Source organism: Vidua macroura, chromosome 2 (assembly GCF_024509145.1).
Source record: "Vidua macroura isolate BioBank_ID:100142 chromosome 2, ASM2450914v1, whole genome shotgun sequence".
Lineage (NCBI taxonomy): Eukaryota > Metazoa > Chordata > Aves > Passeriformes > Viduidae > Vidua > Vidua macroura.
Window position 1 is genome coordinate 57785198 of NC_071572.1, and position 19007 is coordinate 57804204.

The 19007-nt window shown below is 34.6% G+C and overlaps 1 protein-coding gene across 1 annotated transcript in view; it reads right to left on the reverse strand.

The window, feature by feature from the left end:
• Positions 1-19007, reverse strand: part of PCDH17 (protocadherin 17) — a 98720-nt gene that overhangs the window by 63397 nt on the left and 16316 nt on the right. The window contains exons 2-3 of the mRNA XM_053970797.1: positions 11231-11289; positions 10904-11076 (exon numbers count right to left, since the gene is read on the reverse strand). Coding sequence (XP_053826772.1) covers positions 10904-11076; positions 11231-11289 — 232 coding nt within the window. The remainder of the gene's footprint in view (positions 1-10903; positions 11077-11230; positions 11290-19007) is intronic.

Consider the following 19007-nt stretch of genomic DNA (forward strand, 5'->3'; position numbering starts at 1 on the left):
TCCCAGAGCCCTGTGTCTGTCCCTGTAGTGTCCCCTGTCCCCATTGGTCACCATGGTGCACATCACTGCCACACTACCTGTCCCCATTGGGCCGGAGGGCTTCTGCCCTCCTTGGCCCGCCCCTATAAAATCCCACGTGCCACCAGTCCCGGCGCTATTTTGTCGACATGGCGCTAGGGAGCAAGCCGCAGTTCTCCATTGCAGCTCCCCGTGACAAATAAAAGCTCTAGAGCCAGCCATGCAGACAGACTGGACATTCCTTCCGTCTTTGTCTCACCCCTCGCGCCAGCAGCAGAACGCGGCCAGCCCTACCCCGGTGCGTGGAACGCAGCAGCGCCCGGGACAAGCGATGCTCTGGTCCCGCAGAGAAGCAGCGCCTTTGCTGGGTTCTCCAGAGCTGCCTGGGACTGGGGAAAACAACGCAAAGCCACAATTTGGACCTTGAAAGGTTGTTTGGGCTCTGTAGCTGCCTAGAGGTCTTGTCAATGTGCAACCTAAACTGCACTTTTTATGTAAGAACTGTGTTCATTTGTTCAAATAAAAATTGGGTCAGATACTGCTATACATTATTAAATAGATATTTTAAAACTTTATTTGTAAAGTTCTGCTTTACATTTATATACTCTATTTTATTCTGACAGCTTTTGCCTCAGAATTATTATTCGTTCCAAAACAACCTTTATGGTGAAAATTGAGTGTTTTGTGTAAACAGTTTCATGAATTGTTCTCATAGTTGCAGTTTTAAAACAAGCAAGCATAAAATATTGTAAAGCATTAAATTTTCTATAATGTTAAGGTATAGATTTATATAGATTACAAAATTAAGTTTTCAGGGATATCAGTTAATGATGTCTTATTTTTGTATGTGTGAGAGTATGAGTATGTATGTGGACATATATAGACATGTACACTACATATATGCATATAATATTAATAATACTGCATTAATAATAATAATATATAATAAAAGACTGCATTTTTTGATATGTAAGTACATTAACATCCCTACTAATTTATATGAAACAATTTATGTACTTAAAAACTTGAATAATAGGGTCCTAAATTTAACAAATACCTATACTTTTCTTAAATAAAGGGGTATTATCTGTGTCACAGTGTTATGCTGGGTCATATGGTTATGAGTGTCACTTGGTTATGCTGGGCATATGCTTTTCTCCATTTCATGCTGCAGAGGGGAGCAGATGGAATTAAATATAGCTTGGCATGCAGCACAGGGGCAGCCATGGAGCAGTATTTTTTTAGAGCAGGTATTACCAGCTCTATATACATTAGAGATGAAACACAAAAAAGGGGATTTCACCTTCAGGAAAGGGTAGTAGTCAGGGAATATCTGTTATACATGCAATGTTCCCTGTAGAAAGAACTGAAACATGATGAAATATGCATCAAAAGTTCCCTATGCTTTGACGTACATTAAGTCCCTTTTCAAACTATATGAAGCCCACTTGAGGAAGGGAGGTTATTTGAGTGCAGCAGCTGGAATAGGAGAAAGCAGCAGCAGGGAATGGAAACCAGCTGTTCTGCCACTCTGGAGATCCAACTGGGCAGTAGGTGCACAGAGGCTGATACATGGCACCGTGTATCACGTGTACAGAGACTTTGTCTACAGAGACACAGATTCACTGAGTTCTGTTAGTTAATCATTCTGCAACTCTGTCTCTGAGCCAAGACCATGCTAAATGCTGCATATTATTGTTGGGAAGCACTACATAATCCACATTCCCTGAAATTCTCTAACATGGTGAGTTCTTCAAGATGAAGAAGATGTTAACAGAGAGGAGGATGAGGAACGGATCAGAGCAAATATTCTCTTCCAGTATGTTTTACTCTGGATTAGACAGTGCAACACATCCCCATATTTAATTTTGGCACCATAAAAAGCAGGACTAGAGTGGATCCTCTGGCCCTGGACAGTTTAAAATAAATGTAGATTATCACTGACAAATGTTTTTAAAATCTCCAGGAAAAGGTATTCTTTAACTTACAGGGGTAGCCTGCTTCGGTCCCTACACATCTTTATAGTAAAGTTCTCTCTCAAATATAACTTAAATACTTCCCCCAGAAAATTAAACAAAAAGAAAATTAAAAGCAAGCACCATCCTATTTATAACAACTTTATATACGCAAAGACCTTTATTATGCTTCACTCCAGTCTTTGTTCATTTTAAAGACATAGAGATTCTAAACACTTCTTTCAAACTTCACCTAAAGGTGATGTTTCACAAACCTCTATTTTCTGCTGTTATTATACCTCTTTTTTGATTTTGAATTCTTCCAGATCTGTCTCTAAAATATGCCCACAAACTGCATACTGTAGATGTATCCCTAATTAGAGAGGCTGCAACTCTGGCCCAAATTAAATTAAACCACATTTCCCCTTCTGGAAACCACAGCATAGGAGAAAAGTAGTATGCAAACAGAAAAAGGGCCATGAAAAGGACAGTCTCTATTAGAGTGCACAGACATTAGGAAACACTCTTTGTTCCAGAAGAACAATATAGAATTAGTAGTATTCCAGCTAAAGCATTGATGAATGGAATAATTAACTCCTGTCTCTTATTTAAGACACTTTTCTTTTGTCTTCCCCAGTTGGACATAGAACTATTGATAAATACAATAATTCAGATTTCCAATTAATATGTGTCATCTTTATGGGAACTCCATCTGCAGAACATTGCTTCTTTTTGGTGAAAAGAATGTGGCTGCAATATGAAATGGGATTTTGTTAAATTTTGTCCACTACTGCTGTTTATCATATCAGTATTTTCTGCTGACTTAGTAAGAGGAGATACATAAATCATAAAATGATGATGTAAAATGAGGAAGAGAGAATATGTATTTATTTTGCCTTCCCTATATAACTGAATAAGCACATAGACCTTCATATGTATGTTTGTTTTTTTTTTTTTTTTTAACTTTAATTCTGTGTAAGCTCAATAGAAACCTGTAAGTACACGATTCAAGGACGTTTTCAGACACAGAGCAAGAGTCAGGAATAGACTCTCTCTAGTCCTGTTACAATAGTTTCCTTGATATTAAGTATTTATCCACTATATGAATATATGCCCTAAAATATTCATTAACAGAAGTAAGCACAAGTAGTGAACATCCATTTATCACCCAGGGAAATGCATAAAGCCTGATACTATGAAAACTTTCTATTTTCTGATTTCCTTTTTTCAAAAGTTGTTGATCTTTCTACGCCCCCACTTTTCTTTCAATTTATAAAAAGAAACTGAAAAGAAGAAATGTTAGCTGAAGATAATGATTTTGACATAGAAGGACCTCATCTTACTGAGAACTGCAAATCCTTCTCTTGCTCTTCTGGTGGGAATAAAGTGAAAAGATAACTTATGGATTCTAAGCCTTTCAAGAACAAACTGCAGTACAATAACTGTGCTCAGCCCCAGGAAAGGCAGTGTCAAAACAGAAAGTACAGAAAGGATGTAATGAGATTTCCACTAGTGACAGGGGAGGGATATTCTGCTTTGTTGCCTCTGAAGTAAAGCAGAAAGAGATGAGCACCAACAGCGACAGCACCCAAATATTAGAATCTCAGATATGAGACTTATGGTAATAGACCTGTCATCTTGAAGTGCATGGTATGAATTAATTTGCAAATAAGCTCATCAAAGAAAACTCTTCTGAAATTTATGAATACTCTTATTGGTGCAGTCATGAACTTTTCAGACGTTAGTAAGAGAATATCTAAATTGATTCAATAGTGAAGCATCCAATGAAAACGACACAGGTCAAAAATACATATAATTTTCATGCACTGAAGTATTTTTTAATTATAAAATAAGTAGAAATAATATGGAGGAGAAATGAAATTATCTAAAAATGTAGCATAACACACCAAATGGTGCATAGATGAAGTTGTGCTGAATGGCTGTAATCCCTCTCTGTCACAGTGACATGTTTGTATGTACTGATGGAGAAAGCCCTTTCTGTATGTTTTGAAAGTCAGTTATGGAAATTTTCGCCCTAATCTTTGGCTAAATGCATTAATTGTGGGATATGCTGTTCACAAAATTTCACAGCTACCAGATATATGATGGCAATAATCTGCCAGGTGATGAAACATGCGCCTGATTAAAACCCCACTTTGGCAGAACAAGCACCAATTGAAATGCAGGATAATGGGCAATTACAGCCAGCAATAATAAGCTAGACAATCTTATGCAAACTGTATTCACTGTCACTTCAGCTGCTAGAATGTTTGCACCACTCCTATTTCGTATCAACCAAATAGAGGCAGAGAAGTCATGAGGATTAAGTGAATCTATCCCTTCTCTGTTAGGATGCCACTTCACTTCCTTTTCTGACTTTTCTGTTCTTTTAGGACAAACATTTTCTTTGTCACATTTCTCCTTCCTTACCTGGATAGCATTGCTTGAAAACCAAAGCTGCTTGTGTACTTCTGAAAAGAGCACACTATGGTGAAGTTGTGCCTGGGAGCCCTCCCACCTGTAACAAGGAAGCACCAAACAAACTAGATTCTGCTTTGAAGCAATCACACAGCTTCAATCACAAATCTCAACTTGGTATAAAAATAGCTGAAATCTAAAAGATAAACTTAAATTGATGGGTAGACTAGGAGATTGTCTAAAAATAGAATCCAAAACATGAGAGATATTCAACATAATTCTCTGAGTGAAGAAAAGTTGGCAGATATGAGAGTTTTTACTTTGTTTTGTCTGAATCCATCACATAATTTGCTGTAGACATTATACAGCAAAAGATATGTAATAGATTACTAGGTATTAGCATGAGAAAAGCTGACAATCATCTGTACAGCAAAGGCAACTGACCTGTATTTTTCTCTGTACTTCATTAACTTTGGTTAGAAGGCAGAATATAATTCTGATCTCTCAAAAAAAGGGAAATATTGAACATTTGCACAGTCTAGCTCAGCCCAGGTAATAAAATCTTGCAAAAGTATTGCCTAGATCATCTTAAAATGCTTGAGATCAAGACACTCAGAACATTTGAAACTTTTATTAGTTTCTTCTGACTCAAAGTGAAATATATAAATTTAAAAGTTTAATCCCAAACAAAGTTTCAACATCACCATTCACAAGGATTTCTAAGTAGTATGAGACCAATAATAATGCTGGTAATTATTGATCTCATAAAAAAATAATTTGTGTAGAAGCAAAACATAAAGGCAGAGAATGCTGGAGTGCTTTGTCTGTCTGATTCTCTAAAAAAACTTCTCATTCATTGAGAAGTACTGTTTCACTGAACCAAGTACTCAGAGTAGGAAAAAAGAATAGAAGTAATGTCAATGGCTCCAGCATGATATTGAATTTGCTATACATCCCAGAGTAGATATTAAAGAATGGTATTATTCTTCATAAAACTCTGCACTTCTACCTACATTTTTAATCTTAAAGTCTCATTATTAGAATAAGGCCAAAATCAAATATCTCCAGCTTGTTGATAACTAATTTGGTCAATCAGAAACAGTTACAGAGTAGATACAGATACAGAGTAGATTTCTTTGACCTATGTTAGTCCTCATCTAGGATCATACATATGCTTGCATAAAACACAGAACCTAAAGAAAAGATGAGAAAAATATATAGAAAAGAATAAACAGAAGCAGCAAACGCAAGACTCAATATCTCATTTTGTGTGGGCTTCACCTAGCAATTTCCAGAATTTAAAGTTGTAGAAACAGATTCTGCTACTGAGACATACCAAAAAAAGAAAAGAGACCCTCAATACAATTAAGTTGCTTTGCTTTTATAGCTTTCCTGGGAAACAATTCATCAGATGAAATTGGAAAATGGATACTGTGTGCAAGTAAACAGCAAGTTAGCATCTTACCTGACTATGTTAGAAGTAAGCAAGTTAGAAAGGATTATAGTGCTGGACATAAAGACTATTAAGTGGTGTCAGAGCAAGAAGGGCAGTCTGACAGCTACTCTGAGCACAGAGAGAATGTGATAGATGTTCTGTCCAGACAAGAAAACCTATGGGAGGAAGGATTGTTAAACAAAAGATTTTACATGTTGTGTCAGTTCCTGGAGACTCCCAGCCTCCATCAGTTTCTCAGAAAAGGCCATCACTAGTTCTGCAAACTTTGAAAAGAAATATTTCTCCACGATCTTCTTTTCCTATTATCTCATTAAGCTGGTGTATTCATAAAAGAACTCATCATCCTCAATGGCATGGAAAGCATTGGTGATGATGTCAGACAGCAGAAATGTGCTTGATGAACTTTCTGCACTTATCAGTCTAGACTGATTCTAACTCAGTTAAACAGAATGGATTTTAATTATCCAACAGAGTCTAGCAAGATTATGCCAAGAAAATTAATAGATAGTACAGCAAAAATGTGGTAAAAAATTTTTGTAATTTCTGCTCTGCTGCAGATGGATAATGCAGGATACTTGATTTCTAGGATCAGTCTTGTTTAGAAATGGAGACTAAAAATTAAGAAGTTGCTACAGACTTGTTATGTGAGAATGTTCAGTTGCAAACACAAAGGGTAATAAACAGTGTTCATAGAGTCTCTAGAACTGATATAATTTTAATTCCTAAGACTTATGTGCAGAACTGCATCAGTTGTGATGCAAATATATTTTTGTTGTGATGAAGAAAGAGCTATTATATTTTCAAATTACACTTAGTATCACTTCTTCATATAGATACATTAAATTTCTTTTATACTAGTAGCAATACCCTAGAATAAAATGGTGCTGTTTTACAGAGAAGCCTGATGGGCAGCCTTGGTCCTAGAAGAGACTCTGACAGCTATACTGAAGACCTTCATTTCACCCTTCCTCCAAGCAGTTGCCTCTGTTTTTTTCTTTATAGTCAGGATCCACAGTATTGTTAATAAGGCAACAGCATATGCAGATATGGCTCTTCTATGGGATGAAGGTGTGAATGGCAAGAAACTGTGTTGAAAGATGTAACACACAGTGATTAAGCAAAAAACTCAACAAAGCTACTGAATTTGCAGATATTTAATCCCTTGAAGTTTTTTTGACAAAGACATGAAAGTATAGATTTACCATAAATTAAGAAAACACAGACTGAAAAAAAACGAGAACAAAAGAAAAAGAAACTAAAGATTCCTGGGAAAATCTAACAAAGACAATAATTTATGAGTAACTACAGAAAAGTCCATAATTTGGTATTTTTTACTGATTATAAGGTAAACATATGCAGGATTCACTAAGAAAAGTATAAAATTAGCATCTTGCTGTTTTACTGCTCCCTTGTTGATATTATTGTTTATGTTTTATGGGTTATGATACAATTTTCAGCTTAGGATACCTTTAAAAGAAATATAGATTATTGCTCTTATTCTTAAACCATACCAAACAAAACAACTACTCTGTTATTTAAATGCAAAAAGTGAATGCTACATGCTACAACTTCAAGTGAAATAAACAGGCAATTAGCAGATGTGTCCAAAACTAATAATTCTTGTAAGACTTCTAAGTAGGGTGATCTCAAACTGTCCAAACTAGTGATAGGGTTTAAAGTATCAGCAATGGAAATGGAAAAAAAAGACAGGTAAACAAAACAAATTTATCCAAAACCATTCTATTAAAGGAGTAGCAGGCATATGGAACACGCTGTTTAGTGAGACAGCTGATTAAGATAGCATAAGTAAGCTTAAGAGACAGCTAGATATTCTTATGCAGAAAGTGGCTTGGATATCACAGGAAGAGAGTATAAGGCTGAGATAACTAAAGTGGGATGTGCATATTGTAACGCAAGACTTACTGTCATGATAATTTTTACAGTTTGGGGGAGTTTTCTGCTTTCCTTTCATTAAGACCATTCCATAAGCATTTCATTAATTATGAAATTAATTATATCTAATTTGCATTGTCTTTCTCATTTGTGAAAATGTTTAAAATTACTACCAGACAAAACTTGCTATCTGGATACATTTTCCTTGAAATCAACTACTTCAATAATAAACTGACAGGCTCTGTCATTCACTGTTTTCATTAATTAAATGAAATCATAAAATGAAAATCATAAAATAATTAAATGAAAATCATAAAATTAATTAAACGAAAATTATAAAGTAAGCTTGATTGCTTCCCATCTCATGCTGAAGTCACAAGATTTTTTTATAAAATTTTTTTTGTAAAATTTCCTACTTCTGTGTTACTGAGAGAAGGACAACTGCTGTAGTGCTACCAACACACTTTTTTATCTCAGTATAGCCTTTTAATTTTCAACCATCTGGGCTAGAGTTGCCCAAAACTGTAGTCAAAACACTGGTACAACTAGAATTCTTGTTACTGTCATTGGCAGAATTGGATGCATGACAATAGTGTTTGGAATTACGTGAAGAATATGTCAAACTTAAACTTAACTAATTTTTAAATTAGGATTCTCATGTCAAGATCCTTACTTCACAGTTAATCTGGATAATTTTTCAATAATTTCATAAGATTTAATTATTAGTGTTGTTCTAACAGCAGAAGCTAAAGTATTTTAAATATCTTTAAAAGACAATAATCAATCCTAGAACTTGACTACAAAACAGTGAATTCCCATCCCTGCATACATCCCAGAATGGTGACAGAACTGCAACTTCTGATATTGCTTCAGGCATTGCTGGAGACAATTGTTTCTAGCAAGCTTTCCATCTCTTTTTCCCAGAAAACAATTCTTTTCTAAAGAAAAATTCAATTCTTTTTCTATCCTAATCACATATATTTCTTACCCTCCTTCAACTTGGCTTATGACTAGAGAAAACAATTTTATTTATCTTCTTTCAAAAGAGAAATATTACGTTGGGCTAAGAACCCTAATCATACTAAGCTCAATGACAAGTAATCATTGATTTCATTGGGAACACCACATAGCACCACATTTGTTACTGCAATGACCTGAAATCCCATAAGGTGCTTGGTGCAGGTTCAGTTTTCATAATATAACAATGATTTTATTATAGCACACTAGAGACAGAATAGTTCATTCAAGAAAACAAATTTATATCATTACTATTTGTAATTATATTTGGGGGGAAGAAAAAAATTTAAAAAAAAAGGTAAAATAGTTTGTCACTCTCTCTATTATTTTATTTTCCTCAGTAAAAAAATTCACATAAACAGCCACTGCTGTAGATCAGTGGCTGACAATACTTAACACCCACAATTCAATATGTGTTTCATAAGAACATGAGGAATTCATCTGAGTGATTGGAATAAATGTTTTTGATGAACAGGGTAGCTCAATTAAATATAATGACAAACATAAACCTGCACATAGCTCTTTGCATTATAATGAAATTAAGCAATGGGAATTGGAGTTGGCTTAATTTGCTTGCTAGATTGCATATATTTTGAACAGAATTGGGTTTGATACTGCTGGACAAACTGCAGTATTATAAACACTGGCCATACAGTCCTTTTCCAAAAGACTAGACATTTTTAATCTGAGTACTAGATAGTTTCCTAGTGAAACTTTAAAAATTTTAAGGCTTTTTAATGGCTATACTTGATAGATGGAAATACAGAATTTTTGTCTTTGTGTCACACAAAACTGAGAGAATAAGACACATGCTCAGATAGCTTCTTTAAAAAAATCCGTCGCTGCATCTTTATAACAGATCAATGTCCAATTATAAGCAGAGAGTTGCTGTGGCAAAAGTTCAGGAAAAATAATCTTTCCAGCATTTATTACTTGGAAAATAAGGTCACATATGAGGTCAACTTCCAAATGTATACAGAATAAATTATACTGCAGCATTCTAAATATTTTGCACTGCAAAAATTATACTGCAATCTCAACATAATCAGAAAAATGAAGTTGAACATGTATTTCCTGACAACTGGACTACAGATCAGACTAAGCTAAGAGGTGAAAAACCCAGGTCCAATTAATCAACAATTAATAAAAAGCTTATCATATATTTCTGCTTAATTAGAAATATAACTTCTTATTAAGGCTGACTGATTTAATAATTTCCCAACTGTCTTTAACACTGAAACACCCTCCCCACAACAAAGTAGAATAATGGAAAACATACAAAGCATTTAAAAATCATTCCGTGATGCACTGCTTTATTTCTTACAGTGTAAAAGCAAAACATAGAGGCAGAGAATGCTGGACTGCTTTGTCTGTCTGATTCTCTAAAAAAAATAGAAGTGTATTTTTTGAAATAAAAGACCTTCTAATTAGATAAAATACATTTGGAAAAAAAAATAATTTGACACAGTTTGAGGAAATAAATATGTTTGTTTGTCAGAATGAATGTTGGTAGAGAACATTGTCATTGTCCTGATCTAAGTCATTTTGCTGTTTCACAGATAGTCTTAATCTTTGCTACCTTCACGGGATGTGAATGAAAGTATACTGAAAATAAGATCATATTAGTATTTAACACTTCTCACAGTACACTTAATTGGGAAATCAACATTACAAACAGGAAAATGCATCCATGAAATGAAAACATCTTCTGATTCATTTTTACTCTTGCCTTTTATGCAAAGCATTTTCTTTTCCTCTTCTCCAAAATACATGAGGAATATAAATGACTGGTGTTCTTTTATCTGTTGCAGTCATGTCTAGTTTGAATTTCCAAATCAGGCTTTGACAGAAGTATTGTATATAGTATATCACAGGCAATGCCAGTGGAGATAGAGTATATTCTAATCATTTTCAAAAGTATTAATTTTTTTTTTTTAATCTGCTTTGTACACTTGTGGTTTTATTTCATGTTCATTCTGAAAGATACTGTGTTCTTTGCTCTGGGCTAGTGACAAGATTTACTGTTTTCTCTGATAATATTATCAGTGGGCTATTCCTTCCTGATAAACCACAACTGCAATACTAAATAGGTTGATAATGACATTTTAAAGTTTACGCTTTTGTAGGCATTGTAGGCTTCACTCACCTTGTTCAAGTGGCTGGCTTTTAGTTGAAGTAGTTTTCATCTTGAGTGCCTCCCTAACAGACATGTCACAGCAGGAGCCTTTATTAGTGTCTTGATCACTGTCAGCCTGATCACTGTCCCCATGCCCGCTGTCCCTCAAGCTGGCTCTTTCTGGATCCTTGAATGTGGAGCTACTGAAATACATATTGAAAAGAAAAGAAAAAAAAAAGAAAGAAAAAAGAGAGAGAGTTGTATTTACTTGTTCTAAGTTGAATTGTACTCTCTGGCAAAGCAATTTTGACAAGAATGCAAATGGGGAAGCCAAGAAAGTTATTTAATAGGCCTTACCTTTGAACAAACTGCTGCCTGCTGCCCATGTAATTGGGCTCTGCGGGAAAATTGTCTGTCTGTGAAAGAGAAGGAAAAAAATACGTATAGTTGTACACTGGACAAATCTCCTGCAGAGCAACAAGATTTCCTAGAGGAGAAATGATTAATAATTCAAAAATTCCCTTAATCTTCAGATTTGTACATTTTAATTAAATTGGAAAATGCTGGCATGTAATTATGTGCTCAGAACAATTAAATGATTCCGGTCCACAAATTACCTGCTAAAGTAAACAATGAAGCTCCAATAAGTGACATTCTCTGTTAGTAACCTGACAGATGACACTGTTTATGTTTTTTCATTAGCTAGATATTAAGACTGATGGTTATTGAAAATGAGAGAAAAAATCACTCTTGCATATTAAAAAAAGTGAATTATTCAATAATACTAATTTTTAATCATAATTACATCATCTATTGGGATTCTGAAGCTCTTACTGCTGTAATACAGTTTTGTATGCTGCTATATTACACTTGAATTGAAAAAAATAAATAAAAAATCAAGAAAATTTATGGCTGATTAACTGTGGGGTTTCTCAGATGCTACTGGAAAAATGCAAGTATGAAAACATTTGGATTTTCTCTCTTTAATTTTCATCAGTATTAATATCTATGTCAGAATAATGAGAACCAAACATGAAAAAGAGAATATTGAATGATCAATACTGTTGACAAGTAGTTTTTAAAAGAAGATACTTTCATTAAGTATGTCATGTATATTTTTAGCAGCATGAGCCAAGTAACTGTAGAAGCACAAGTATTAAAAGGATCCAGACCAACATGGAGCTCTGCCAAAGGGAACTGAATTCCCCTTGTATCATTAGCTGAAGTTCTTTGGGAGAAAGAGAGACTGCATCATTCAGAAAACTCCACATACTGTACATTCACACACGTCACTTCTTGCAGCTGACCTAGCGACAGAGCTTCTACTGTTTTCTTCATCACTTCACATTACACCTCTCTGCTCCGCAGCAGCTCCGGCTGTCACAGCAGCATCCAGCAGATCAGTATCCGTAACACGGGCAGCACTCAATTAATGGAGCTGAGGGCCCGAGGTTTAATGTCACACAGCAAGTGCTTACACAGGTGACTGGGATCTTAGATATTTGGATTTCCCTGCCACTCCCCACCCCATTTTTTTATCTTTGCTTTGGTTTTATCTGTAGGAGGTAATTAGAAATATTTGCTACTTCTTGTATGGTTGGAGTATTTGAGTTTGGAAAAGAGGCAAAAAGTTTTATCCAAAATTTAAGTCACTGCTGTTTGCAACAGAAATTGGGCAGACACCTGTTACTCCCAAGGGATTTGTGAAATAAATGTGCTTGTATACCATGGATGTGTTTTGTGTTTTAGAGAAGGGATGGAAAATATAGAACCATCTTCCATTCAGCATGTATGTCAATGTACACCACACTTTCTTCTAGTTTCTAAATCCTTTTGTTCACAAAATAAGATTATAACACATACTATGTTCATATCCATCCTAGCTTTAATATATGCAATTAGAATAAAAGTTCATCTTCACATTTAGTATGTATCAAGTTAGAAAAACAAATATTGGAAACAACAAAAAAAGGAAGTATATGTCAGCATTCTTATGTATCTCTCTCAATGCAGCACATCATATTTTGGAAGCAGCTATAATTCTGCTGTTTCTTTTCTTCTCACAAGTTTTAAGCTAGTGAGAGCTGCTCTTTTGTGCAGCAAAAAGATATATATATATACACTCATACAGAACCTAGTACTTATCAACTTGAATAAACCTTTACAACTGCAGGACTCATGTCTCTTTTCTATGTCTAATATCTCACATACAGATATCCAGGAAAACTGACCTTATGTTTTTACTTATGTAAGACATCTGTCTCCTCCTAAACACAGCTGCTACCAGAATCAACATTTCCATTTTTCATGACATTAGCAGTCAAAATGCCTGCTATAAACTGCTTTTTCATTAATTCTCTGCCATTAAAAGTCATACTTTTGTCCTGAAAATAATTATAACTTCTCCTTTTTAATGGTTTTAAGAACTTAACTGTAAACTAGACCACTGTAAGAACCGGTCTCTGCTTTTTCATAGCAAAAAAGCATTTCACTCATCCTGGATGAGCCAATACACAGATATTAAAATAGAAGATGTGACTGCATCTTAGCTGCTGAGAAATTCTACATTTATGGTAATCATTAAAGACCTTTAACTAGATAATAATTTGAACAATTACCTTCATACTGTATTTTGCCTCAATACAAGAATTGGGTGCCATGTTACAGCAAGATCATTATTACAAAAGAACAAATGTAAGTACTTGGTGACTATATACAGACACAGAGCTCAGAGTTGAATACTGTTCTTTCTGCACTATAAGCATTAGTCCTTCTTCTATGAATTATGAAGGTATGATGCTTGTGTTGAGATGGAAAAGCCCTCTGAGATACAAGCAGCAAAGGAAGGACTGTTTCATGTATGAAAATCTCTATTAGAATTGTGATAAATAAAAAAAAAAATTAATTGTAAGGTTTGGCAGTTTGAAGGAATCTTAGAAATGTAAACATCTACTTCACAATGGATGAGAGAGAGATGAGTGTCTAACATGTTTAACTTCCTTAAAATCTTTTTTCTTTTATCCTAGTTGAAGTGAGAGGTCATATACTTAAAATTTTTACACTTTAACATTTAGGGAAGTGATATTACACATTCCAGCTCATGTATTAATCATACTTCTTTAAATTGCATAGCTGTAACTCAAAGAAACAAATGCTACTTAAAAAATCTAAAAAACCTCTTGTTCTTCTCTGGATATACAGCCCTTTCTAGGACAACAAAATCACCAAAACTCTGGCCTTCCAGTTTTAAGGTAGGTTGCAGTTCACCTGCAGAAAACCACCTAAAATCTAGTCAGCTACTCTAGCTAATCAGCCAAGATCTCTCAATGTGCCTTTGGGAAATATAAAACATCCCATTTGGCCATCTAGTATTAGGTACATAATACTCCTGGGGAGCATTATTGATATAGGTGAATCTTGACAACCAGCAAGAGGTTCAGTGCAATAGCTAAAGCTAAGTAAGATGCATCAGGTCAGAAGAGAATTGTCTGGAATTTCAGTCTCCTGATAAATAACCAAAAATTATTCAAATGCCAGCATCATAAACCTCCTGAAGAACAAAATAAAACAAATTCCACCCTCGTTTTCATCCTCCCACCAAAACAATCTCCAGGAACAATTTGTCTCTAAAAGTCACCAGAGTTAATCTGTAAAGAAACGTGAATTTTTTTATCTCCGTGATTCAAGATTGAGGGCTGGAGTATCAATCAGGTCACCAGCAGCTACCACAGCACAGGTTCTCCAGTAGCAGGACAAATGTTATCTAAAATTAAAACAAAAGCAGGAATGTCCACCACCACCAGAAAACTAAAGTCTGTGATATCAACCTAACTGTCCAAAGACACCTTAGAGAAGTGGCCCTGGTTTTATGGCTCATTTTCACAGATTAGTGGAACCAGCTAATTTCCAGCGAGAGTATGCTGTTAAACCATTCAACAGATACTCTTTTTTTGACAGTTGCTATAACAGACCTTTACAAATACTTTAGTCTACCTATCTGTTCTAATATGTGACTCTGGATCAAATATGAAATTTTAGGAACACTGTCATTAGTGTAATGTTGCAGAAAAATGTCTGAGGATTTCTGTTCAAGCATTTGATACAGCTTTCTCAGAAGTTGAAGCTCATAAAAAAAGCCATTTAAAAAGACGTCAGAATGCATAGGAACCTTTCAAAGCTGCAAAAATTTAAAAAAAAAGTTTACTTCCTTTCAGAAAATATCATACAGTTTGATTTTGTTGCCTTTTACTTCAGTCAGTTGAGAAGAAGGAAAATAATAGAGGCAAATTAAACCTGTGCAAAATATACTTTTCATAGAATCATAGAACAGTTTAGGTTGGAAGAGACCTTAAATTTCATCTAATTCTATACATTCTCTCCCCATCATGGGTAGGGATACCTTCCACCAGTTCAGGTTGCTCAAAGACCCATCTAACTTGGTGCTGAACACCTCCAGGGATGGGGCACCCACAACTTCCTTAGGCAATCTGAGCTGGTTGGATTTACCAATATGGAATTTCAAATGCAACAGTATAATTACTAAAGTCCAATAATGGGACTTTGAAAAGCATTAACTGACCAGTGTTTCCATGAACAACACATAGTACTTTCCAAGTACATCAACTTGTACTTTCCAAGTACATCAACTGTCTACAAAACTATTCTGTTTATTGCACCTGTCAGGACTTATATAGTATGACCACACCAGGACCTAGATAAACTAAAATTGTTGTCAAGTAGAGGTCTCACATAGTGTATTTGGAATACTAAATTTTATAGACTCAGAAATAAAATCATTCAAAAGTTTGAAAGTCAACTGTTAAGTTTCTAGTAATTAATTCTGGAATGGCTATGGTTTCCAAAAGTTTAATTTAGAGAAAGGAAAATGAAAAATTATAGCCAAGAACAGAGTATGAGAAACACGTTTTTCATAGGATCCATTAACCTTAAATAAATTCATAAGAAAAAAAGCAGTAAAAACCTCATCACTGGAAACAGCTTGAACCAGCCTGGGCCAAGCATTACACAATGAATTATAGAGAATATTTTTAGCAATGGGCTATATTAATCTCTTATCCCTTTTTTATCTTTTCATAAATTCATATTCACAAGCTATATGTGTTTACTTCTGTTGAAATATTATGCTATTTTTATAAATACAAAAGAGTTCTACTGTGGGTCTGCACACACTATATTTTTTTAATTCAGGATTAGAATTACAGTACTGCATTAATCAATCAGGTTTTAAAAATTCTGCTATTGCTCAGCAAGAGAACAGTAGACAACTTCACAAGTTATCAGCTTTCAAGAATTGCTGCAAAAAGCAGACTGTTTCTTAAAAATTAGAGGCTCCTCACTGTTTTTTCTCTTTACTTTTTAATAAAAACATTTTTGTGTCACAATTTTTAAGATTTCTAGAAATATTTGGTGTATTCCATACTGTTTAAGTAAAATTAGAGAAAAACTTAAAAAAGAGTTTGCAATTCAATAGTTTTGTCTAATAAAAAATCAACACCTACAAAGAAAAAGAGGAAGTGAGAAAGAAAGAGACAGAGACAGAGAGAGAAATTCAATATTTAAGTATTCTTGACAAATTATGCCTAGAAATAATTGTCATATAAGGGAAAGATGTACTCTAAAATATGAAAAAAAAAGACTTAGACATTAATCAGATTAATGAATATTAGGTGAGTAGAATATTCATAATTTTTTCTCAGAATTACAAGAAGTATCACATTTTCTGAAATTATTTAATGCAGCTCCATTTTATGTAGGTGTTCATACTACTATAATAAAGCAAAATGTCTTTGCTGACTCTAAATTCTTTTTAATTAAACATTAAATGCAAAAATGAAATGAAACATCTCTCACCTTTATCAGATTGCCACTTAATATCTAATTCAAGCACCTTCTGTGCCTTTTCTTGAAAAGCTGAATTCCAAGTATTCACCCCTCCCCCATGAAACAAAGATCTTATATAATGGCAATCTCTTCTGGAGGCAAAAGAATTGTATTGTGCCAAATTGAGTTTTGAAAGAACAGACAATTGTCTTCATTTTGTTAGGAACAGTGTGGGTTCAACACAGTACAATTTTTCACAAAGACTTCTCAGTATAAGACTGCCAGTAAGTGTGTATAGTAGTTTTTGCTTCCACAAGATTTACTTCATTAAGAAAATTCACTATCCCAATAACAAAAACAAACAACAAAACCAAAAACTGGCATAAACATCTCATAGGTTATTCTACCTTTTTCAAGAACAAAATTATATAGGCTATTTTTAAAAATATTATCCTACTATGTGCTCTCCACTCTCATTCCTTTGAAAATATTTTTGATATATAATTTATATGACTTGTACATATTTGGGAAATTTCACACTTGCTGCAAGATGTGTATTTTGGTGTTAAAGGTCCTACGGTGTGTTTATGTGAATTTCTGACATATATAGCATTCTTCAAAAGCACATTGAAAACACAGGGCAGTAAAAACAGTCAAATGCACAAGGCAATATTGTTTCACGAGGCTGCTGTACTCTTTCTTAAAGTGCTGGTTGGTGGCTCGTGTTTTCTCTTCCTCTTGAATGAGAAAAGCAAAACTGTGAGAGGAGCAGGTCCTGAGCTCTTCAGTCAATTGCACAGTGATTTCTGAAAAGTAAAGCTCTGAGGACAGACACTACCATCTTTTCCCACAAGCAAAGGAAAGCAGATCTCCCTGTATAAATGCACTGTTTTCTCTTAGCAAGTACCATATTTGTTACCAAAATAAATTATTGTTGATTTATTGGTTAAGGTGTCATACTAAGGCATTGTAGATTATTTCAGCTGTTTTCACTATTTGTTTAATGAAATCGAATATTTATTAAATTTTTATAAGAGTTTATTCTGCAATGCACAAGATACTAAAGGTGGCATAAGCTGGACTGTGGTAACTTAACACAGTGCAAGGGTTAGAAATCACAAGTCCCAGACAAGGTTCTTCTCATCTCACTGATGATTGCACCAAGTCAGAAGACTGAAGAAGCTAAAAAGGTCACTACAGAATGACATAATTTTAAGTGATCCTGGTAAAAAAAGTAGATCTGAGTGACATTCAAAAAATGAGGTGAAACCAGACCCGGATCAGACTTTTTGATATGAAATAAAACATTTAAGTATTTCAGGAACAAGCTTGTCTCTTTGTTGGCAGGGAAGTCAGCTCAACAGAAGCCCTCAGCTTCCCTGCCAGTGCAGGATGTGTGTTTAAGGTCAGACTTCTCTCTCTAAGAAAGATGGGACAAAGAAAAACTGTGGAAGCTGAACCCAAAACTTTCTCCTATAGAAAAAGGAATCAAGATTTTCCAGACCAAACTCAAATTGCTGGATTTTTTACAATGAATTCAGGTTTCTGGGCCTTATTTTATTTTGCTCTGGAGAAACATGAAATGTAGCATGATCTCAGAAGAGAATGTGGAAAGTTGTCAAATGTGACTAGGAAAAGGGAATTGTAATATGAGTTCTGAAGTTGAACTACATTTTGGAGAAGATGCAAGATAAGAATGTAGGAAGAAGTGCCAAACATCACACCACATAAAGAGCTCAAGCTGAAAGTACAATCGCTATCACAGCGTCAATAAATAAACATAATGAAATTCATGACACATTATTGCATTGCTCTGCACTGCCGCTATTCATTTAAAAATGATGAACACATTTAAAATAATTCGCAGCTTGTCAAATGCCTGTGAGCACTGCAGTTAGACTGGTGCCGTAAGAGGCATTTGTAAAGGTCTTACAAGAGAGTTTCACACAACTTATAGCAAGGTAAAGATGGAAGTATGGGAAGAAAAAACAATAACTGCACCTGAATCCGTTAGTACAGTTGCATCCAATATATTTACACTGCTCATCAATGATATGTACTTACTGAAGCTACTCTGTCAATAAAAAACACATTAAGAACCTTTTGAAAGAGCTTTCCTGTCAATTAGGATGTAGATACATTCTATCGCTCCAGTTTTCCTGTCAATTTAATATACTGGATCATATTAACAGTACTGGCTTGTCAATAAGGCAAATCCGAATCCTATTAATAGAGTTACAGTGCCAATATAATCGGCTTCCCATTTATCGAGCTTCCTAGTATTTGGAAAGCT